The 21,038-nt window shown below is 47.8% G+C and overlaps 10 protein-coding genes and 1 non-coding gene across 11 annotated transcripts; 8 read left to right on the forward strand and 3 right to left on the reverse strand.

Moving 5' to 3' along the window:
• Window positions 1-53: 53 nt before the first annotated feature.
• On the reverse strand, window positions 54-1,979 carry EDB91DRAFT_1131788 (uncharacterized protein; the record flags this gene model as incomplete). Its single annotated transcript, XM_041318667.1, has 1 exon — window positions 54-1,979. A coding segment is annotated over exon 1 (1,228 nt), but the record flags the coding sequence as incomplete, so codon positions are not given.
• Window positions 1,980-2,005: 26 nt separating this feature from the next.
• EDB91DRAFT_t67 lies at window positions 2,006-2,098 on the reverse strand. The gene has a single exon. It is a non-coding gene; the product is annotated as a tRNA-Gln (tRNA).
• Window positions 2,099-2,137: 39 nt separating this feature from the next.
• On the reverse strand, window positions 2,138-5,772 carry EDB91DRAFT_1131792 (sphingomyelin phosphodiesterase). Its single transcript, XM_041318668.1, has 22 exons — window positions 5,495-5,772; window positions 5,188-5,432; window positions 5,079-5,126; window positions 4,709-5,026; window positions 4,490-4,652; window positions 4,316-4,436; window positions 4,127-4,261; window positions 4,048-4,069; window positions 3,861-3,997; window positions 3,672-3,814; window positions 3,611-3,617; window positions 3,452-3,555; window positions 3,334-3,402; window positions 3,267-3,276; window positions 3,183-3,214; window positions 3,090-3,127; window positions 2,986-3,045; window positions 2,867-2,935; window positions 2,790-2,815; window positions 2,573-2,733; window positions 2,487-2,515; window positions 2,138-2,433 (listed from the first exon to the last, which is right to left on the reverse strand). The coding sequence occupies exons 2-22, from the start codon at window positions 5,371-5,373 to the stop codon at window positions 2,287-2,289; spliced, it is 2,025 nt and encodes a 674-aa protein (XP_041177479.1). The 5' UTR covers window positions 5,374-5,432; window positions 5,495-5,772; the 3' UTR covers window positions 2,138-2,286.
• Window positions 5,773-6,216: 444 nt separating this feature from the next.
• Window positions 6,217-7,248, forward strand: EDB91DRAFT_1131793 (uncharacterized protein). The gene is made up of 2 exons (XM_041318669.1): window positions 6,217-7,149; window positions 7,225-7,248. The coding sequence occupies exon 1, from the start codon at window positions 6,560-6,562 to the stop codon at window positions 7,061-7,063; it is 504 nt and encodes a 167-aa protein (XP_041177480.1). The 5' UTR covers window positions 6,217-6,559; the 3' UTR covers window positions 7,064-7,149; window positions 7,225-7,248.
• A 399-nt stretch (window positions 7,249-7,647) lies between these two features.
• EDB91DRAFT_1237230 (MFS general substrate transporter) lies at window positions 7,648-9,615 on the forward strand (the record flags this gene model as incomplete). Its single annotated transcript, XM_041321559.1, has 10 exons — window positions 7,648-7,788; window positions 8,022-8,112; window positions 8,167-8,280; window positions 8,337-8,519; window positions 8,581-8,731; window positions 8,782-8,931; window positions 9,022-9,103; window positions 9,130-9,209; window positions 9,363-9,466; window positions 9,488-9,615. 10 exons carry the CDS (start codon window positions 7,648-7,650, stop codon window positions 9,613-9,615), a joined length of 1,224 nt encoding a protein of 407 aa, XP_041177481.1.
• A 404-nt stretch (window positions 9,616-10,019) lies between these two features.
• EDB91DRAFT_1131796 (uncharacterized protein) lies at window positions 10,020-10,494 on the forward strand. Its single transcript, XM_041318670.1, has 3 exons — window positions 10,020-10,122; window positions 10,178-10,245; window positions 10,312-10,494. Coding segments are annotated over exons 1-3 (225 nt in total). The 5' UTR covers window positions 10,020-10,121; the 3' UTR covers window positions 10,468-10,494.
• Window positions 10,495-11,013: 519 nt separating this feature from the next.
• EDB91DRAFT_341883 (DUF1295-domain-containing protein) lies at window positions 11,014-12,973 on the forward strand. Its single transcript, XM_041326939.1, has 10 exons — window positions 11,014-11,287; window positions 11,346-11,366; window positions 11,433-11,522; window positions 11,572-11,652; window positions 11,703-11,714; window positions 11,780-11,793; window positions 11,848-12,015; window positions 12,069-12,113; window positions 12,175-12,389; window positions 12,439-12,973. Exons 1-10 carry the CDS (start codon window positions 11,158-11,160, stop codon window positions 12,875-12,877), a joined length of 1,215 nt encoding a protein of 404 aa, XP_041177483.1. The 5' UTR covers window positions 11,014-11,157; the 3' UTR covers window positions 12,878-12,973.
• A 660-nt stretch (window positions 12,974-13,633) lies between these two features.
• EDB91DRAFT_1248238 (uncharacterized protein) lies at window positions 13,634-14,507 on the forward strand (the record flags this gene model as incomplete). Its single annotated transcript, XM_041322901.1, has 4 exons — window positions 13,634-13,709; window positions 13,764-13,858; window positions 13,919-14,060; window positions 14,113-14,507. The coding sequence occupies 4 exons, from the start codon at window positions 13,634-13,636 to the stop codon at window positions 14,505-14,507; spliced, it is 708 nt and encodes a 235-aa protein (XP_041177484.1).
• A 1,560-nt stretch (window positions 14,508-16,067) lies between these two features.
• On the forward strand, window positions 16,068-17,153 carry EDB91DRAFT_1131828 (uncharacterized protein). Its single transcript, XM_041318671.1, has 4 exons — window positions 16,068-16,183; window positions 16,239-16,345; window positions 16,407-16,548; window positions 16,601-17,153. Exons 1-4 carry the CDS (start codon window positions 16,123-16,125, stop codon window positions 17,002-17,004), a joined length of 714 nt encoding a protein of 237 aa, XP_041177485.1. The 5' UTR covers window positions 16,068-16,122; the 3' UTR covers window positions 17,005-17,153.
• Window positions 17,154-18,876: 1,723 nt separating this feature from the next.
• On the forward strand, window positions 18,877-19,291 carry EDB91DRAFT_1248240 (uncharacterized protein; the record flags this gene model as incomplete). The annotated part of the gene is made up of 3 exons (XM_041322902.1): window positions 18,877-18,931; window positions 18,987-19,069; window positions 19,121-19,291. 3 exons carry the CDS (start codon window positions 18,877-18,879, stop codon window positions 19,289-19,291), a joined length of 309 nt encoding a protein of 102 aa, XP_041177486.1.
• An 810-nt stretch (window positions 19,292-20,101) lies between these two features.
• EDB91DRAFT_1346958 (uncharacterized protein) lies at window positions 20,102-21,008 on the forward strand. Its single transcript, XM_041325902.1, has 3 exons — window positions 20,102-20,342; window positions 20,399-20,466; window positions 20,525-21,008. The coding sequence occupies exons 1-3, from the start codon at window positions 20,291-20,293 to the stop codon at window positions 20,624-20,626; spliced, it is 222 nt and encodes a 73-aa protein (XP_041177487.1). The 5' UTR covers window positions 20,102-20,290; the 3' UTR covers window positions 20,627-21,008.
• The last annotated feature ends 30 nt before the right edge of the window (window positions 21,009-21,038 follow it).

The raw sequence follows: 21,038 nt of genomic DNA on the forward strand, positions 1-21,038 counted from the left end.
CGTTCGAGGTTTCGAAGTCCGCTAGTACCTAACTATCGACAAGTTTGCTGATTAGCCCAGAATTTTCACAACCATGCGAGGTTCCGAGAAAACTACAACGCGTCTGGACATGCTAGAGGTTCAACGTTGAACGGCTGGCAACTTCAACCCTAGTCCCCAAGCTTAATTGCCTTTCGCAGTTGTTTGTTCGTGTTGAAAACGGAAGGCCTTGCCAAACATCGTATAAACACTTCCAAAAACACTCCAGTATTTACTGTGATACTTACGACTACTAGCCAATTTCGTACCATCTAGAGGGAAGAAGTAGCCTAGTATAGAATGCGTAGGGACCCCAGGAATGAATAGAGACACAACCTACTGGATTATTATGGCAGTGGATTACGACTATGACAATGACAAATCAGACAACTCCTCGTGTCGCAACTCGCGGAATCACTTCAAGCGTCGTGATCACCAAACGACGCGCTGTGAAGGCCTTATTTCAGGAAAGGTATAGAGAAAGGTGGAAGATCAAATGGATTCGTGATGGTGGTAGTCAGGGCTGTCGCGAAGTCCTGTCCACTAGCAGGGAAGAGTTCAAGACGTGCATGAGTGGGCGTCTCGGCCAGAAACCAAGCAGAGTGAGCGACTTCTCCTGTATCCTCAGAAATTGAACAAGTTGAAGGCAGCGTGGGTAGGCAAAATTTAGAAGGATGACTGTATGCGAATGGGTCCGCGATAAATGGGTCATCAAGATACGGGAAACTGGCTGGCGGCAGCGGTTGAAGCGCAGGATCGTCGATACTGTGGCTTGCTGGTCCGAAAAGGCCGATCGGGGAACGTAGTGGCCTGGGATGCTTCGCGCCAACGGACGTGATGAGTATGGTGGGTGCGGCGGCGACGTGCTCTTTGGCTGATGTGGAACGCGCAAATTTACACGTCCATCCCTTCTCCTGTAGCTGTTGTTTCAAATTTACAAGGTATCCAGATGCAAAAGAGTCTTTGAACTTTGGGGGACAATGGGGAGCAGGAGAGACGATCATGTCAGAAGAGGTTGGGGAGCCCTGGGAACCAGACATCACAATCGGGACCGTTTCTGGCACAGTGCATCGCCTATTCAGGGATCTGATTGAGAGGACGTCCTCCTCAAGCCTAGCGTACTGATCCTCGCCTAGCGAGAGCTTTTCCAAGGTTTTGCCAAGCTGACGCATGATGTAATCGCCCGCCGAATGAGAACGCAGGTCAAACATAGACGGAGATGATTCTAAAGCAGGAAATGTGTCAGAGGCGTCTGCGAACGGGTCTACAGGGGTCTTCGGGAGAAGAGCTGAAGTAGTCTTTGAAGGGCGCATATGAAAGATGTGATGTGATGACTCTTCGGATGAAGCTATGCTCTGTTCGGCGGTGGAAGGCAGGCTAGCAGATTCTGAGACAATGCGCGTGTTATTGACTCCTGGAAGGAGACTCAAAGAGTCGGTGTTCCATTCGTAGGGTTGCTGCTCAGATGCAGGTAACAAGCTCATAACAGCTTCAAGATGAGGTGATTGGGGTGAAGTAGTCTGCTGCTCCATCGCGACCTTTCCCTTCAGACGACGGTGCCTGATAGACTTGAAAATGTAGCCAAGTTTGATAGGCGAGGGTTCAGTGGTTGCACCGCGGGTTTTGCGATGTCGTTGCTGGTTTTTACCAGTCTTGAGCTTGCCAAATGAGAGAGAAGAAGGATGTGGCATTTCTAGTGATGTTGTAGAGCACAAGATCAATAATGAGCAAAGCAGGACTGCTCGCCCTGGATACTCGCTGACTGTCGAGCGATGAGAGTCAACATTAGAAAATTGACTGATAACTAGGACTTGTTTCCAGTGGAATCAGGGTCTTGACGAGGCGGTCTGGATATGAATATTCGGTTCTGAACAGACATACACTTACGCGCAAAGGACGGTTGCCTTCCTTCCATCGGAAGGATGAGGGAAGGCTGGAAAGTATTCACTCAGTTGCTCAGGTACATGGACTTAAGTAGCAAAAAGCGAGGCGTTACCAGGGTTCGAACCTGGGTTTCGGGAAGACCCGCAAGAACTGCATACGTCAAAATCCCGAGTGATAACCACTACACTATAACGCCACCATATTTGCTCGGAAGTGCAGAAATTTTGAAATTGACGAGCAGAGGTCAAGTATTTGCTAAAGTCACCGTAAGGATTAACTTAATGCGATTGATACCAACTAAAGCGCACCCAGCTTGGGCACGACCAATTAGCATCATCACCATCATCAAGTTACTGCAACTATACATCTAATCATCGTACTCTTTCACTGTGTCGAAGAGTATCCAGCAGGACAATTTTGGTATGCAAGACTACTCGAACCGCTGCGCATGTAGCAGGTCTTAGCAGAGATGCATTCCCCAGTGCAGTTCAGGCTTGCGATAGAGCTCTTTGATTGGTAGGTGTGATATGTCTGTCATGCCAAGTCAGTCCAACGATCGTCGCAAACATTGTTTTGGGTATCACCTGGACTAGAGCAGGATCGATCAGCATTTCTGTGACAAAAATAATCATTACGGTCGGCCCAAAGAGATGGGGGAAAAGAGACAAACGGTCAGTAACAAGGTGCCACCATGTTGCGTTGAGAGGGTCGTTTGCGCCCCAAGTGATATTGCCCCCGTATGCATCGCGAGTACTGTACTCTAGATAGTACGTTGGGCCGACCTCAGTCTGATTGTCCAATGCCGGGAACTCGTTCACGTCGCTGATATAGCTGCAATGTTTGAATGTGTGAGTCACAGTCCATCTACGCTCAATATTGCCGCCTACGTATATGCATCCAGGATGTCGAAAGTCTAATCAAGCATAAGTCCTCTGAGTAAAATTAAAGATGAAAGAAAACTTACAGCAGAATCGACTTCGTAGAAACGGAATCCAGAGTTGAGGTTCGTCAAGGGGGTGAGCGATGGCATGACCTGAATGATAAATTTCATAGACGTTCAAAATGGTTTTCTTGACTTCTTACCCAAGATGCAGCCAACGCAGTCTCGGAATTCATGACTGTGCCGTTGTTTGCGTAGAAGATCTGTGGATAGTTAGCACCAATCAGGTCAACATCAAAAGACATACGGAAAGCTGGTCCTCGTGAGTGTGGCCAAAGAAGATATCTGATCATGAAACTGTTACGATAAAGGTCAACCAATCTGAATGGCACGAGCTCACTGGAAATGACATGAGGCGAGTAGCGGTCAACACTAAAGTATGCGTAAATAACTTTCATTCCCCTTCGAGAATTGAGAAACATACATTTGGTAGACTCCATGCGAATTGATGTTAGAAATGCTGAGTACAACACTAGCATGAACTCACGTACAGAGATTACTCGGATTGACCTGTGCTTGGGTTCCGTCCCATCCGCTCAATACATGTCCGATAACCCAGACTGAAAGACGATCATTATTCAGATCATTCTATGTGTCAATTTCACGAACCTCTTTCACCAGCATCCTCGGAAGCCTGCAGCTCATCCGTGAGGAAACGCAAGATACCGAACGGATCAGGTTCCGTAGAGTTAACATAACTGTAGTAGTTATTACTGCAAAGAATGATCAAGATGGGTCATGAGAGCACTGAATCCCACCCAGACGTACGTATACCCTTCCAGGAGAGAAAAATCAGAGACATGTGAGATTTCTGTTAAAGAAAACCTACAAAGGTTGGTATCAATTGAGATGATTTTGAGGCCGTCCGTGCGTTTCACAGCATATGCAGCGTAGTGGGTTGCAGCATATGCGATCGACTCTTCAGGAAGCCAGCCTTCATACTGCCACATAGAAGAAATGTGTTCGTACAACCTGAAAGTGGTCATCATCTGGCGCACCTAAACACTTTCCGGCTTACCAGTTGAATTGCGTCCCGAGAGGACCGCCCATGGTGTATGGGATCATCTGGAACTGCATGTACGTGTCGTGGTTTCCGATTGTCGCGTAGATAGGTGCAGGGCCAACATATTTCTTCAGCAAGTTGTAGCTCACGACCTGACAACCCTCATGAAAATTCACTTCCAACAGGAGGATGATCACTGTACCTCGGCGTACTCAACATAGGCCCTGTCAGGCAGCATGAGGTTACCATGGTAAAACTGAATGAAATCGGAGACAACGAACCTTGAGTATTCGTTGTCAGGATCATGCGCAGTCAAATCACCAGTGAAGATGGTGAAGTCAAAGCCAGACTCTTCCGTACCGGTGAGAGGACCAATGGCTTGCATTGCCGCGAGCATCAAGTCCACTGGAAGATCACTATGAGTACGATGTTAATTTTTTTCTTCTCGTAGAGTCGACTATTCATTTTACCAGTAATAATTTCCGAAGCGAGATGCGGGAAGTACGATCTGGTCTGGGCTCGCCGCATTGAAGACATTATCACGGCAGCACATGTATGAGGAACAGTTAGCCTCAGAGCCTATCGAGTAGCCTGAAAAATGTGTGGTCACGTAGGGTTTAAGATTTCAATCAAACACAACGCACGAGGGTCGAGGTGAATATCAGAAATGTGAAGAACCTTCAGACGCTGCCCACTGGGCTGTTTCGGGGGCGGCAGCGGGTTTGGTTTCGGTTTTGCGAACCAGCCAGTGGTGTTGAGCGGAGCAGTTGGCGGCACGGGGCACAGTGAAAAATGCGCACAGAGGTTCTGAAAGGGGGAGGAAGTTCGTACATACTACCTCAATCGAAGTACAAGTAGCATACCTGGCCGTCATATCCGCCAGCGTTTGCAAACGCAAGAACTTGTGAAAACGTTGAACCGAGCGCAAGCTGACTATATTCATTGTAGCATGTTGTTGAGTAGTTGAAATACTCGCAAACTGCCTCGGCAAGTAAGGGGCCTTGTTCGGGAGCCCCAAGCACGAGCATCTTTCCAACTGCGAGAGAGGCTTGGCATCGTGCACAAGTGTCATTGCCAAAAATCGGATTGGCAGCAATTGCTTTAATTTGCGCAAGAGCTTGGTCCATAAGCTGCGATGGTGTCGCTGTCATTGGAAGGGGGTGAGGGTCCACTGTATCATTCTGATGAACGAGGTGTCATTCTGTTGGTTTGGTGCAGGGAAGGGTGACTAACCTTCGGGAAGTTGGCAGGGTCTGTCAGCTCATAGGGGAATATCTCATTCTGGCAAGTTGATAAAATTAGCGACATCTTCAAGATATTATGAAACAAGATATGTACATACCGTCACGGGATCGGTTATAACAGGCTGAGGCTGCGCCGAAGTAGCAGTAGGATCATTCCAATACGTCCCATATATCGAAGTCGGAAAGGCACCCGGAACAGTGTACACCGTAGTGCTGATCACGCTCGCTCGCGCTTGATAGGAAGCCAGTAATATGAAACCAGACAACCTCGAAAAGGGGAGCATCGTGGCGAACTGCCTTTCTTCGCTACACTGGGTTCGGTACGCAGGATTTTATATGCGGCCTTTACGATGATATTTTAAACACAAAATGGCAGCATGTGGAATGAAACTCTACATAACGCACGTTCGCATTGACGGCCCATCTACGAGAAGTGATGCTGTTCTCATGTGACAATAATGGCATGCACGAGTTCTCCATGAACTACACAAGGTTCTCCCAAACACTTGGTGCAATCCATCGACGGGATTGTCGTCCATAGTAGGGAAACAATGCGACCTTCACGGCGTTCCAATGTTGCCATCAGCGTAAACATCAGATCTCGTAGGATCTCGTCCAACTACTTACAGTATCAACCGTTGGCACACGTGATCGTGATGTTGGCCCCCCATAATACTTTCAGCCGCTCAGACAGCGAAATGATCACATGATGGAAAGATAAGACATGAATTTATCTATGCATTGACACGGTATGAGCGCTTCAGCTTCCAACAGAAAAATAGGAAGCATTGAAGTAAGTCACCACACCATGACAGTCGAACGTTGAACGGAAGTAGCGGAGGACCGTCATCGCACCAGCAAACTGCAAAAGGGCTCGAGATTAATGTTGAAGCGGCCCCCGGTGCATACACGGGAACACAACAAGACGAACAGAAAGGACCTAGCGCATGCTAAACTCGAGAGGATTTATTGTTGGTTCAATACTACTAAGAACCTCCCGCCCCCCGAGGGTGTTGAAGCAGCTGGTTATTCTTTCTGTTGGAAAACGAACCAGTACTAATTACGTAATCACACACAATAAGTATGTTTTACTTGTGCCCGCAGTTGGATATACATACCTTGCTTCTGACCATCATCGTCCTCCCCAGACAACTTGTTTTCTTACACTTTCTGCATGTGCTGGCGAGTTTTTGAGAAATTCTCATGACGTTGCACAAAGGGTAGAGTCAGTGCAAGAGATAGTGCCTGACACCTGAGATCAACTGGCACTCTCGCTGCATCGGACACTATGCGGACACTGCTGACTTGCCAAGGGACGGGTCCGAGTAACTTGAAGGAGAAAAAAGCGCTGCGGTCAGCAAAGATGTGGCCTTCCCATGGACATCGCACCTCGGTGATCAGTGTTACCTGGGTTTCAGCTTAGTCCAGCAGTATTCCACGTATTCATGGCGAGACCTCAGAAACCTCCTAATGCAAGAAATAGTATACTCTAAGCCTGTCACTCGATACTGCACATCGTGCTCGTCCTCCGTGCCACACACTGCTGCTTGCTGCATGCCCTCGGCGCATGGATGCTTTCATATTTTTCTTGGCACCGCTTGCGTTCAAGCTCTCATGCTTGCTGCACCATTTGTATCACTGCTACGAGCACCTTTTCCCCTGGCACTTGTGTTCGTGCCATACCGCAAACTGGTCCCTTGCTCCCCTTTCCATTGGTACATGTTCGACATATGTACCTCTTGCATGCCTCCTCGCGCCCACAATTCACCCACTAGAAGAGAAGACGAAATTCAGGTAAAAATTGCTGTTACTTGTCTGTCTTCAACTGATTGTAAAACTATGAATTTCCCATCATTTATTGGGGCCCTCTACGACATGCACTCATACTTCCAGTTGTACTATGTCATTGCGTGCATTCGTGTGCGCTCGTTGTGTTTCGCACACTATCAACGCCTCGAGTTTACTTCCACATAGATGCAAGAGAATAAGCGGTGATGAATCCATGAAGAATGCTAAGGTGCGTCGATAAGGACAAGGCAAGAAAAGAAAAAGGCGTACATGTGAGTAGGATTGGGTCCTTGTAAAAAGTATCAAACTCGTAATCATCCCTGAATATTGATTCCTTGTTCTATAAGCAATGGTGTCGGGGGCTTTGGTGCTGCTCGGGCATGAATCTTACCTCGTGCCGGAACCGAACGAAGCTGGCACCACATACTCGTTCCAGCTCGTTCCAGGGTATCGAGGGTTTGGACTCATGTTTCGGCCGGAAAGCCTGGAAAGCCCTGCGGGAAAACTGACGAGGGAGATTTTAATCTTAGCTTCACACCTCGAGTCGAATTTCCCGCGCGATGTACTCATAAGTACCTAGTACCTAGGTTCTATCCACGGTGATCAGGATCTCGACGCTGAGAATGGGTCGTATCTGGTTCAATTTGGTCATGAAGATACCTATGTTGACAAAAGTCATACTTGAAGACAGGAATGTTCCCAACCACTCTCCAGTTGGTACTCCCCTAAACTATCTGACTGCAATTTCTTGTCTGCAGCTGTTCATCACGATGCCGCCACTTCCGCCTGTGGCCGATACGCTCGTTCACAAAAGGCTTTCTCTTGCCCACAAGCTTGCTTTGCTTGCTATATTCTGTCTTGCCCGGTTCTTAGATTCCTTCAGTACCACAGCTCTTTTTGATGCGATCCTGGTACTCGATATATCCACGGACATGACTGAAACCTAATCTACTTGGATATCTACTTGGATGTTTATCTCATCCCGGTTGACTTTTTCATCATTCCTGCTCATCGTGCGTGATCATATCGTTAATGCCGATCCTCGATTCAACGTATTGTTTTAGAGTAGCCGTGTCAGTGACGTATACAATCCAAGTCAGTGCTTATACTACTGGTGTTAGACGGTGTGTTGACAGGCTAACAGAAACTGTCTAACCTTGGTGCCCTCTCACTGTGTGCCGGATTTATCGATACCAAAATTCCGTTGATCATTCTCAGAGCGCTCACTGGAATAGGCGAGCATCCGACCAACATTCGCCAATGTGTTTGTTCTGGCTGACGAAGACCAGTTTCTTCAACGACGATTACCTCTGCCCTTGCACTCCTCGTCAAGGTATTTCCCGATCCGCTCGAACAAGCTTGGGCAATAGGCATATTTGTAGGCTGTGGTGCGATCGCTGCCGGTGAGCATCCCGCATATCTGGTTATGCATGGCGAGCTTCATGGTTCCTTTACATAGTTAGTGGTCTCATGCTTGGTGCAATGTTTGTCCAATGGGTATCTTTCCACTGGGTCTTCTGGTTTGTAGCCTGCGCGGCTTTTCCGGTGGCTCTAGTTTGTATTTTTATTATACCGTCACACATTGCAGAGACTGCAGAGACTGAAGGCGCAAAATGGAAATCACTGGATTTAGTCGGCGTAGGTATTCTAACCGGTATGAACCTTTCAGGCACTCCTCTTTGCATCTCTCACGAGCCCTATAGTTGCCTTCATCTTATTCATCTTCACTGTGACATCCGGTTCAACTGAGGGTTGGAAATCCCCAATGGTGTTGGTCCTCCTGATCGTACCAACTTTACCGGTGGCTGGGTTTTTCTACTGGGAAACACTCTTGCCTGTGGGAACAGCTGCAATGTATTTGTCGGGAATTCTCGCGCACACACCATCGGCTGACTTTGTACCAGACCACCCCGGACGTGGTTTTATAAAAACTTCTCCGTTCTGTTCGCCGTTGCACTCTTGCCATACTTCTGGTGGAACACGATGATGACGATGTTTAGCACCATGTGGCAAAATGTGTTTAACTGGTCGGTAATATCGACGGCCGTATATATGTAAGGACCTCACGGTCACTCCATGTCGCTAATCATTAAACTATATTTCCTCGCTGGGTTGCCGCTCGGTACCGTGGCCTTCGTTTTGAGTTTTTTCACCGGATCACTTTCTCGCATCTTCAGTCCGAAGTGGCTTATTCTCACCGGTCTGTCACTGTGCATGGTCGCTACTGTATTGCTGGCGCCGAATGGGGGAAGCCTGAGAATTATTGGCCGTATGTGTTCCCATCTTTTTCACTGGGAACCGCAGGAAGCATGTTCACGTTCGGACTTACGATGTAAGTTCCAAATCTTCATGCTTTTTTGATCACGGTTTGATTGCTTCACATCATTGCTATTTTCCAGGCTGCGCCTTCATCTATGACTGGCACAGCTGGCGCCATCTTTAACGCTGCACTTCAATTTTGATCCGCAATTGGCCTCGCTGCTAGCGCCTCGATAGAAGCATCCGTGGAGGCTACCCATGGGGGTTTGCATGAGTACAACGGACGAGCGGCCACATGTTGGTTCATCCTTGGATTCAATTCATTTCGATGTCAATCTTTTATGACCGCAGTATGGACAACAAACCCCGACCAAAATACGACAACTCTGATCTTGCACTACATAGTACTGAATTCGACAAAAAAAATTAGCAATGCGCACGTAAACTACTGTAAAAGTTTGACAAAACAGCCAACCTAGGAGATTTGCGGGTGCATTTCTTTTGACAATTTGCAAGGCAGATGTATTTTCATCTTGTTATCAAGGATTAATCCCGAATAGTAAACTTCAAATAGTATTGTTTCAATCCACTTAACATCAATCCATACCAGCTGAGGATAGGAGGAAAATGAGGTTACATGTGTCATGTACATCGTGTTTGAGACGCTCCTCTATTTATTCGCACTCATCAAGTGGCTTAGGAAGAACAGTGTCCAGCAGAATCTTAATGGCAAAGTTCGAGTGTCCTCGACACTAGCCCCTTCTTCTTTTTGAACGATCTTCAAGGACATGTACGCACACGCACTTCGATGTCGGACTGAATACACTGGTTGTCTTGTGCATCATCCAAAAATGTACGCAAGTCGAGACATGGATATTTGAATGACAGAATTCGTACGGGAAGATTTCTAATGTTATTCAAGAGTCTCGTCGAGGCAGCAGGGAACTTTGTACAGAAGTAAGCATATTGATCGATTCCGCAACGAACTACATATCGTGCGATCGATCATCGTACCAACGCGAAAGCAGAAACACGACTCACTGTCGCGACATGCTCTGTCTGCCAAGCTCATCAGGAGATGGTTACTTGCAGCTGCTGTGAACGAAATTCTATTAGTACAAGGCGCAAAGAGTGAGTCATGGGGTTGAATCCCGGATGCAAACCGAACGACTCACTGTAGCCAAATGCGTCTCACAAGTGAGACCTGTGCAGCAATCTGCGGTGCTGTCGCAAAGCCCTTGTGCACTTACGCATGCACTGACAGAATAGATGTTGTCAAAGCGGGAACAGCAGCGCGGAGGAATGAGAAACGCATGGCTTGCGCTAGGTAATAGGGGATGCGTCAAGGGGGTTCTCGAATAATATCTGATACTGGCGGCAGGAATACGGCTTGCTTTTGTGTCCTGAAAATAGAAGCACTCAGCAGTTCTATCTGAATGGTTGTGCTTGGTAGATTTCAGGCAGAGAGTGTAGGCAGAACCACAGGGTCGCGGATAAACAATGGATCCTCCCCCCGCGGCTAGCGAAACAAGCCCAACAAGAGTGCCGCAGATCAATTTCAATGTGCGTGGTTGATGAGACCCTGCTTGATATTGATCAGGCTTGTTGAGAGGAGAGCTGTTGCCTTGTTTCGTTTTCGCTGTCTGAATCCTGCCGTTGCCGTCTCAAAATAGTCGTTCTGTACCCCACTGCCCGCTGTTCCCGTCGTTTAAATTTCCCATATGGACAGAGTGACGCCAATATATTTAATATATCTAGATTCTGCGGGCAAGGATAAGTTGAGGAGTGTGTGCGGTAACTTACTAGTAAGGACTTACGTAAGGCAAATCAGACTCCCTGTGGAAGCGCAGCCGAACGTTACGTCACGGTCGGTCTTATTCAAGACACATGACGACTAATAGTCACTCAATTGCCAGTTCTACTACTAGTAGTTCTACGCTGCGGCTGACATCCTCTGCTCGATATGATAAGATACGAACGATATCTCGTCTTCCCATAATTCCTCTCATCTCCTAGCAAAGATGGCACCGGTCCATGTCCTCGACCAATACTACCTCGGAATCACCCTTCTTGTCACCATCGCATGCCAGCTCATCGCATTTTCCGTTTCGTGGAAGCTCAAGACCGACAAGATTATTGACTTTGCCGGTGGTGCGTGCAGCGTCTATCTGAAACCCTACTCAGCCACTCACTTAGAGGATGCGAATAGGCGTAAACTTTTTGATCCTTGGTATGTGGGCAGGCCATGTCACAGAACTTGCATCCGACTAGAGTTATGGCGGGTTTCGTGTTACAGCGTTGATGACTCTCCTCCTGGGTAACACATTCTGTGGTCGAAATGTTGCGGCTAGTTTCTTCGTGATGATATGGGCGGCGCGGCTTGCAGGTAGGTCAAATTTCCGCCGTCTTGGTTTATCGATAACGTGTGTTGCAAGGTTTCTTGTTACTTCGCGTTTTGAATAGAGGACGTGATGCCAGGTTTGACGGTATTCGGGAGAACTTCGGAAAGGTCTTTGGTGCGTATTCCTAAACATATCATCTGCTGTGACTGAGCACTGTATCGTAGGGTTTTGGATAGGTGGGCTTTTCTCGCATTTCTAGTGAAAATGGAAATGAGAATGTGTTTGCTTATCTCCCTCGTAGGTCAAATTGTTTGGGTGCGTCTTGCTCTCCTTCCGTCCCTCCTCGATCATTTGTTGATGTCGTTCTAGGTCTGGGTTGTTTCGCTTCCCATCACCATCCTCAACTCTCCCTCTACTGTTGGTTTTGACGCACGCACGCACGTCTGCCACCCGGATTTCGGGACATCGCGTGATATCGCCGGCATCATTGTATGGGGGATCGGCTGGATTATTGAAGTCGTGGCAGACTTGCAGAAGGTCTCATTTCCTCAGTGCTGTCATTATTCGTGCCCACTGACTAGTTGTGTTAGTACTTGTTCAAGTCAATGGGTCCTCCACCGGAGATCATCATGGACGTAGGTATTTGGTCTAGAATGGCAAAGTTTTGCAGCCGACGCTGAGCTTGGTGACAGACAGGTCTTTGGCGATATTCTCGGCATCCCGCTTACTTTGGAGAGCATGTCCACTGCTCCTCTATTTTCTCTACCTGTACTGACAAACCACAGAATTCTTTGCTGGTGGGGCATCTGGATCATCTCAATTTCTCCGGCAACTTCTAGCGCATCAGGCCTCAGTAACTCTGCAAAGTCAGCGCTGTTTGGCGCCGTCGTGTCCCCGATCTTGACAATGATGTGAAAATTTATGTCTACTATTTTCCTCATGCCGACTAAAAAAGTCCAGTCTACTCCTCTTTGCGTCAGGTATCCCTCCAGCAGAACGTTCTATGGCGCGAAAGTTTCAGATGCTCTCTCAAGACGATACACCGCCTGCGAATGGCGCACAACACAATCCTGGAACCGCTCCAACAGTAAACGCTTCCCCTGCCCACAACACTTCGCCTGTCGATGCGGTGAACCCGACTTCCCACGGTTTTGAGTCCCTTCCAGAATTGCCTCCTGTACCAAGCCCTTGGGTGGCATACCAGGAGTACCTTGCGCGTACATCGATCCTCATTCCTGTTCCACCATTCCTGTACCTTCGCATCCCTCGTATTATCAAGGAGACAGTGCTGCTTGACTGGCCATGGTATCGTCGAGTGGATCCACCGAGAAATCACAGCAATGATGGCGAACGGGCGGAGCGCACCGGTGATGTCCCCCGAGCGGACAATGCTGCTTGAAATCTGGTCATCTGGGCTAAGTTGGACTATTGATCTACTTTCAAGTTTAGTATACGCCTGCGTTGATCGACCGTTATGTAGCGACCCGTTCCAACAAACTGCACGCGTTCTTAATCTACTCAGCCTGGCATGAGCAGATATGACCGCGATGCACCGTGCATAGGGTCCGCTACAACTAATAGCCATATCGAATGTTCCGTGGCTGGAGATCATGCATCATGCACATGACTGATGCCGGTGATTCAGATCATCGCCATTCACATGCTATGATACTAATACTTAGTACCTTCCGAACTTGTTCCGAACTGGAACTGAAGTCCAGCCAAATAGAGTCTTCTTCGTTATTCTTACCAGCAACGCGCCATCGATGGATGACAAGTATACATCACTGGCGGCTGATACTGTCCTTACTTACTGGTCATCTACTGCATCTTCGTGATCCGTAGGCCACCATCGCGTCGAAACTTGCTTCACCTCCAGAATTAGTCTATTTCGGTAACCTGGGCGCCAAGACATCAGTGGCGCGACCCATCGCACTTTTCCCAATCGATTCCTTGCTGTTGGTGAAGCGTTCGCCTCAACGAATATAAGAGGTGTGTTCGAAAACTCATGTCAGCTCAAGATCCTTAGTGGATACTCAGCAGGCTTGTGAGGACTCTTGTGGCCAGGTCATCATCTGCTTATTGGACAGGCTCCAGGCGCTCGGTTCTGAGATACGCCCGCTGATCTGTGAATACGCGTACAACGCTGCAGGTCATGGCAGGTCAGCCGAACATGGATGAAGACGTCGAACGAGCAGATCCTGGACCTTCTAACCAGCGCGCATATCACGGTATGCATTTGATAACATTCTATTAATCCAACAGAATGCTGAGAAATATGTCAGATGGCCAACGCGATGAGAAAGTCTGCGTCATGACTCGAGATAATTCAGCATTTGTAGCAGCCTGGATGCAACGACTCCAGATGCTCACGCTTATAGTAAGTCATTTGCGGCGTGCTCAGTGACTCTGGCTACATGTTTCTGGAATCACCCGTCAGACAACATTTCTCGCTTCGATCGACGGAGAACTCTTCACCCGTACCTCCACACCGTCGCTAGAAACAGTTGATGCAAGCATGGCATCCCAGGAACTTGTGTATGCCTGTTTTACTGGTGCCCTCGTTTTCCATGTTTGTGCTGGTGAGTGTCAAGATGGTTTGAGGAAGCGCGAGACACTCACGAGGTGACTTAGCAATCCTGGGATATGTGGCGTGTTTTGTTCTCATTCGATATCAGATCGTTGATGCAGCTTCTTCCGATGCAAAGGGCACCGAACCTTCTAATCCTGGTTTGCAACACCCCGAGACCATGCACAGAACGCAGCGTCTGCTTATACCCATTCCGCCTTTCGACGGCCCTCTTCAGATGCCCTTCGGGCTCCAAGTTCTATCCAGGATGTCCACTCCCCCACTAGATCTGCTGACTCGGTGCTACTATACGACTTTGGCGCTGAGTAGCGCTGGTTTTATCTTGGCACTTCTTGGTATCACCGCTTATGCATGGGTGATACTGCAGCAGACTGTTGGGATCTTCACAACGGCTTGTCTTGGTGTTAGTATCGTGGCATGTGTGTGGGCAGTAATGTGAACCACGTGCGTTGACTGCAGGTCTAGATTCTCTAAGTTTGTTAAAGTTGGTCGATGCCAGTACTGACAGTCGACGTCTTGTGGTCATTGCAGCGTGGACAACCAGATCACCTGCCTTACTGTGAAGCTCAGATCATGGATTAAAGGTTTACCTTGACATGTCCGAGGTCTTAAATCATCTCATGACCAGAGCTTGGGGTGGCTGGCCGAAAACAGTAAAACAGCTTGTCCGCCGTATTTTGTCCCACAGAACGGAACGGACATCCTGTATGGTGTCTATATCCCCGGTGAGGAGGGGAATCTCATGGACAAGTACTGGCTTACATGGCTGCTGTGGGAATATACACCTCAGGGCGGCTTGCGAATATCAGGTGAATGGTAGACGAGTACTAGCCTGGGCCCGAGAGCATCCCTGTTGGCAGTGTAGTGCTGGGTCGGCCTTGATGCAGCCTCTTCAGTACTTAGATCCCAAGACTCGTCAAGAACAGTCAAAAGCATCAACAACGATTTAATGGCATATTTCTTGACGGCATCTGAGATCTGATTCTCAACGCATCTGATGATGCCGAGATTTTCTAGGCGATTGATACACATAAGTAGCATTTTCCTGATTGCTCTCATGCATGTCCTCAGCGCTCAGCTACGTACGGTGAATGCGATAGATATATTTCCGACACTACATAGATATGATCAAGTCAAGTTCTATTATAATTACTATATAAGCGCTCGTGCGGGAGTTTTTCTCTGATTCCCAAAACGTCTGGTTCAAAACTTTCCGCAGAACCGCAAGTTGATGGAACCTTGCCGCGGTGGCGGCGAGAAACACTAAGAAAGATCGGGCGAGGACTAACAGGACAAAACCGTGAAATTGATAGCGTGATACAGGAGAGCAATATGGTGGTATGTAGGAGACCCGAGTCTGCGATAAACAAAGGACATCACGATGATATAAGGGGATCGAACACGTGGAATGATATTCGTAAGCAGCAGGCTTACAGTTGATTGACCATTATAATGTACGTAGATGAACGATGCGTCCACGATACATCGATGCATCACCAGCCACCTCAAAATTTCTGTGACCCGTGGTGATGTTCATCACTGGAGATCGCGACTCTTGTCGTGATCTCCGCTGTTGAACAAGTTCACGCTTCCGAATTGGAATCGAAGACAGCCCTTTCCGTCTGTTAGCAACGTGCCATCGATGGTCGATAAGCACCCCAACACGTTTCGCCAGCGGCTGATAAGTACTGTCCTACTTACCAAATACTTGGTGATCCGTAGACACCGTCGAAGCTTCAGGTGACCCCACTGCCTCCAGGATCATGAAGTTTTCGTAATCACATCGCCAAGAGATCCACAGTGGCGCATCCAGGTTGATTAATTGACTTCCTTGCGGTTAAGAAAGGGTTCAGCGCAAGGACTATAAAAGGTGAGCTCGAGAAGTATTGTTAACCGTGGACCCAGGCAACACTAAGGGTTGAACGCCCGTGAGGAATCTTCAGTGACCAGCTTATATCCACTTATCAGACGCTACAGGCGCTCAATTCTTAAGGACACGCAACCACCCACGACTTTGTTTTTCTCCCGTGAACTCGCTCAAAACGCTGCAGGTCATGTCTAGTCGAGCAGACCTCGAACGAGCAGACCCCGGGCCCGCTGTTCAGAACGCAGATGGTATGCATTTCATAACATCCTAATAATCCAGCAGAATTATTAAGAAAATACACAGATGGTCACGGCACGACTCAAAAGAATGCAAAAAGTGCTACAACAACTACAGGAGACTCGGACCTTGTGGCAGCGTGGATGCAACGACTCCAGACGCTCACTGTTATAGTAGGTTTATTCGTTGTCTGCTCAGTAATCCTAGTCACATGTTTCTGGAATCACCCGTCAGACAACATTTCTTGCTTCGATCGACGGAGAACTCTTCACCCTTACCAGCGCATCGTCGCAGGTGACAGTTAATGCCAGCTTGAAATCCCAGGAATTCGTGTATGCCTGTTTTACTGGTGCCCTCGTTTTCCATGTCTGTGCTTGTGAGTACCAAGATAGTTTGACGAAGCGCGAGGCCCTTACAGGCTGACTTAGCAATACTGGGATACCTGGCGTCCTTCGCTCTGATTCGATATGAAGTCATTGATGCAACCCCTTCCAGTACAAAGAGCAAAGAGCTGGGCGAGCCTTCTAATTCTGGTTTACAGCACCAAAAGCAGCTCCAGCTTAGACCCATTGTTCCTTTTGAAGCTGTCAAGAAGCTTCTTCAGACGCCCTTGGGGCTCCAATTTCAATCCAGGACGTCTACTCCCCCAATAAATCTCCTGACCCGGTGCTATTTCACGACTTTGGCCCTAAGTGGTGTTGGCTTTATCTTGGCACTTCTTGGTATCGCTACTTACGCATGGTTTGGACTGCAGCACGTTGTTGGGATATTCACAACGGCTTGTATAGGTGTTAGTTTCGTGGCATGTGTGTGGGCGATGGTGTACCCTTGACTACTTTCACTATCACTTATGTTACACTCGTTCACGACTTGTTTGAAGCTGTACACAACTTCGGGTGTTGTATTCAAGGTTCATTAATGCCAATATTGGTATCAGCATCGCAAACGGGAAATCATCGGTTCAGACGTTCAAGAATAAAGCATAAGCATCTCCATGCACACCATGTATGCAGCATGCCCAAGTACTTGAGATTCAAAGAGGGTGCTCGAGTGGCATTAAGCTCCTTGGTTATGGTGGATGCCTGGTGAACGGTTCGATTTGCCGTCATGCCGCACGCATTTTTCAGAGTCCGCTGTATTTATTATTGTATATACCAAAATACACGAGTCAGCGCCGCACGTTACCGAAATCTTCGTGCTCGCTATGGGCAACAGTGAGCTTAACTACTCGGGAGGACTCCGCATTCCATACGTACAGGTACAATGATACTTCATTAAGTTACAGGTGATTCGGAAATTATTGTCCGGGGTCGTCCGTCCGAGACTCCGAGTTCGTAAATTCAAAAATTCAAAACATAATACATAATAATAATAGGAAAATTCGTTCTCTGATCAGATCCTCCACAGCCTCGCAGATTGACTCATGAACGACACCGTACAGGCAAGATTATCAGCGGAGACATGAAAGAAAGAGCTTTGGAGCTGATTGACGAAGGTTGGACAGTAGAGGATAGCAGACATCCTACACGTCGTTCGGGAGACCCTCCAAATTGCCATAGACGACATCCACGACTTTTCACTACCGAGACCCGAGAAATTGTGCCAGCTCATCACCGAATCTCCCACCTTCTTGACGAAATCCAACCGGCGCTTCACGACAACCTTCGTGACTTACAAGTAGTATGACCCTCGTGGCGGGAGCGTTTGACCTTTCCACGGTGTCGCCCGGGAGGCAGCCAATTGAATTGAATTGATGGTGAGTTTTTCTTTTTTCTTCATGATCTCATCTAAAAAGTGTTGCATCTAGGAGGGGGGCGGTCTGTCTTCCAGGTTCTTCGTTGGAGCGGTGTATCCGCGACTGTGTGCCTGCGTATCGCGAGCAAGGCAAAGTGATGATGAGCACTACGCTACGACAAAGCCCGAAGGACACTGAGTGGCTGACTAAGCTACGGTGCTACCCGGCTGCTATTCGGCCCCTCGCCTAGGGGTCCCCCACTCCATCGTATTCAAGCCAGCCTTGCTTGTCATCAAGCTCTCCTCCTTCCTCATCACTATCCGACGGTTCCATAGCGTTCCGCATTCCATACTTACAGAAACATAACATATGTAAGTCAGAAAAGGAAAGAAAACCCCACAAGCTTTTGATGCACATCTCTTGTTCTATTTTTGTCAACAAAGTGGCCTTTTGTGGCAGGTGTTGTTTTTCTCGATTTGCTCGATTCTTTGACTTTTCCGTATCTCTCCCAAGTTCTCGTCTCGAGGCTGGTTTCGCTGTTGACAGTCCCGGGAATCATGTTCAAGGCACACGGATGACTATATATAAGTACAAAATACGGTATACCGGTGCAAAACTTAATCAGTGGCACATGTGCTTACGCCTGAATGCTGAAAGGAAGGTCCAGATTGAGGTGCGATACAGGCCACACGTCGCTCAAGCTCTGCACAGGTTTCAAGAAGAGATTGCGAAACACGATGGCCTTGTCTCGTCAACCGCATCACAGACACAAAGATAAAAGGTCTGACAAAGGTCTCTTTGAAGGAAGGCAATTTCTTTGTTTTTGTAGGAGCAAACTGCCATATCATATCCTTCACTCGCACATTGGGTCACTGTGCGCCGCTCTCTTGTTTTGTGTGTTCTGTGGCTCGGATTCTTCCAACAACCTCCCGGCATTACATTCGTTTTTCAGACGTAGGCATAGAAAACATGGCACCGAAGCTCATCTCGTTCTCGGTCATCGCCATCTTTCTGCTGGCTTGCCGTTCGTATCTGAATTATCATCCGTACCACTTCCACTTGATTTAAACTTCGTTCAGTATCCCTTCTTGCGTGTGCAAGTCCAATCCCCATTATTCTTCCACCCAGTGAGGGTATCACTCTGTTCAAGGATGTCGTTGCGGTAAGCAATCTTTTTCGTATTTTGTGCGCTCTTGAATGAGAAGACCTGCAGCGTGAGGCTTTACCCGAAGTAGGGATATTGAAACGCGTGGCTGCTCCCGCGTTGGACCTCCATGTCTTGTCGCGAGACGAAGACACAGGACATACCACGGAACCCTCCATACTCGTCGATGATCCTGACAATGGACTGGAAGCACGCATATGTCGCTATGGATGTCTTTGATTTCATCCAGCGGGCGCATTCACATATTGCATATTGCATATGACTACTTCCTTGCTTACCTGCTATATCCGTTACTTACGGTAGTATCTGGAGATCTGGTGTCGTTTCACTGTCCGCTCATTTATTTCTCCCCTCTATCATCCCCCTATGTATTCTGGGTAGTCTATCCTTTGATTTCGTACTGACGGACTCTCGCTCGATGCGACTGAGAAATTCTATATATATATCTTTATCTTCGTTGCTAGCCTGTATAACCTTTAGCCTAGTGTACTTTGAATGTACTAGACTCTCTAATATGCCTCTGTGCAGACCACGGGTTGCTGGATGGGCATGACTTGCCGAGATGTCCAAAATTCAAATCTGCCAGCAGCATGCAGAAACTTATTCGATTTATGGAGTGCGTCGTTAAAATTGCCTTCAACAGCTGACATGCTCTTCTGTGAGCTGCAGTCTGGAAAGTGAACACCAAGACAAAGTGTCGAGCGTGCGCGTGAAGCTCATCACCTATATAGTCGCTATCCTTGATCCCAAAAAGGCAGGTGCTGTAGATCAACCTGACGGATGCAAACCTTAGATTTCTGCTCACACCCATATACAGGGCTGTACAAGGGGACATCCAAATACGACGCGCCGCCGGTTTAATCGCGCCTTCATACCATATGGTTCTCGCCGGTTCTAATTTTCTCATCGCACAACAGATAAATTAAGAATCCAAGGGACACTGACGAACAAGCTAACGTCCCAATTTGGATTGAAGCTACCCCCCGAATGCGGTCGTTAGCTTTAGACCAACCTCCTTTGGCAAGGTCAAAGAGGTGAACTCATGCAAGGTAGTATAAAGACGTTACGAATAGACTGATCATGACTCGACAACCTTTTTGTGCACTCAGCTCTTATTGTTCTGAGCCCAGAATTCATCTTCCATTTATCGCTTTGGGTCTGACTCCTCAAACCTTCTTCCAAAAACCAACAGAACAATAAACCTCTCCCAAAAGCGCGATGTTTGCCAAGTTCACCCCCATCTACCTCGTTGCATGCTTTGCTGCTTTAGGTGGGTTTTATTTCCGGGTCCTGGCATATTTATCATGTTGACGCTTTATGACATAGCATTTGCATCACCTGTACCGGTCGCACTTCCTGAAGCTGTTTCCCTTGCTAACACGGAACTCCTTGCTGTGAGTCTTCCTGAATTTAACACCAAATGATCAGGTCGCTCATGAATTTTCGTTGTAGCGCGAGGCTCTGCCAGTTGCAGAAGCTTTTGTTGAACGCGAACCTACTCCTGAAGAGTTGGAAGACGTCGAGGCCAGGATATGCCGCTATGGCTGCCTGTGATCGAACCCCTGTTCCCACACCCACTTTTTGTATTATCAACGCCTCGCTATCCTTTCTACCGTCGCCTTCGTCGTGCGGTCCAGCTCGATGCGGACCGCAAACCCATTTTGTCATACCTAGCCGCTATTTTTTCTTCCCCGATGACCATTCCGGACAATATTCTGGATACCATTTTCTTACGCACATCACGAGTTTGATTTGTTAATTGGTGGAGTTCTGTAACTGTATTTTACTTGAGGGTCATAGATGCTGTATCGCTATCAAATTGTTTTCGTATGTTTCTATATAGAATGTCCACGTTGAACACATAGCTGCGGTGTGAAGTACCTGAGTCCTAATATGATCCTTGAAAAGAAGGAACGATTGTATTCATTCTTCCAAGGTGTCTGACTACGGGAGACTCTGATCGATC

Source organism: Suillus paluster, assembly GCF_016628075.1.
Source record: "Suillus paluster strain FC165 chromosome Unknown EDB91scaffold_24, whole genome shotgun sequence".
Taxonomy (NCBI): domain Eukaryota; kingdom Fungi; phylum Basidiomycota; class Agaricomycetes; order Boletales; family Suillaceae; genus Suillus; species Suillus paluster.

Excerpts from the sequence above, each read along its gene's own strand:
- EDB91DRAFT_341883 (XM_041326939.1), top strand. The coding sequence starts at position 11,158 with ATGGCACCGGTCCATGTCCTCGACCAATACTACCTCGGAATCACCCTT. Across the intron at positions 11,288-11,345 it reads GATTATTGACTTTGCCGGTG|GCGTAAACTTTTTGATCCTT; the intron begins GTGCGTGCAGCG and ends GGATGCGAATAG. Across the intron at positions 12,016-12,068 it reads TCGTGGCAGACTTGCAGAAG|TACTTGTTCAAGTCAATGGG; the intron begins GTCTCATTTCCT and ends TAGTTGTGTTAG.
- EDB91DRAFT_1346958 (XM_041325902.1), top strand. The coding sequence starts at position 20,291 with ATGTTTGCCAAGTTCACCCCCATCTACCTCGTTGCATGCTTTGCTGCT. Across the intron at positions 20,343-20,398 it reads TGCATGCTTTGCTGCTTTAG|CATTTGCATCACCTGTACCG; the intron begins GTGGGTTTTATT and ends TTTATGACATAG. Across the intron at positions 20,467-20,524 it reads CTAACACGGAACTCCTTGCT|CGCGAGGCTCTGCCAGTTGC; the intron begins GTGAGTCTTCCT and ends TTTTCGTTGTAG.
- EDB91DRAFT_1131793 (XM_041318669.1), top strand. The coding sequence starts at position 6,560 with ATGCAAGAAATAGTATACTCTAAGCCTGTCACTCGATACTGCACATCG.
- EDB91DRAFT_1131792 (XM_041318668.1), bottom strand. The coding sequence starts at position 5,373 with ATGCTCCCCTTTTCGAGGTTGTCTGGTTTCATATTACTGGCTTCCTAT. Across the intron at positions 3,998-4,047 it reads CCTATGTTGAGTACGCCGAG|GTCGTGAGCTACAACTTGCT; the intron begins GTACAGTGATCA and ends GAGGGTTGTCAG. Across the intron at positions 2,816-2,866 it reads TCTACGAAGTCGATTCTGCT|ACTTTCGACATCCTGGATGC; the intron begins GTAAGTTTTCTT and ends ATGCTTGATTAG.
- EDB91DRAFT_1131828 (XM_041318671.1), top strand. The coding sequence starts at position 16,123 with ATGTCTAGTCGAGCAGACCTCGAACGAGCAGACCCCGGGCCCGCTGTT. Across the intron at positions 16,346-16,406 it reads TCCAGACGCTCACTGTTATA|ACAACATTTCTTGCTTCGAT; the intron begins GTAGGTTTATTC and ends ATCACCCGTCAG. Across the intron at positions 16,549-16,600 it reads CGTTTTCCATGTCTGTGCTT|CAATACTGGGATACCTGGCG; the intron begins GTGAGTACCAAG and ends AGGCTGACTTAG.
- EDB91DRAFT_1131796 (XM_041318670.1), top strand. Across the intron at positions 10,246-10,311 it reads CAGCTGCTGTGAACGAAATT|TGTAGCCAAATGCGTCTCAC; the intron begins CTATTAGTACAA and ends CGAACGACTCAC.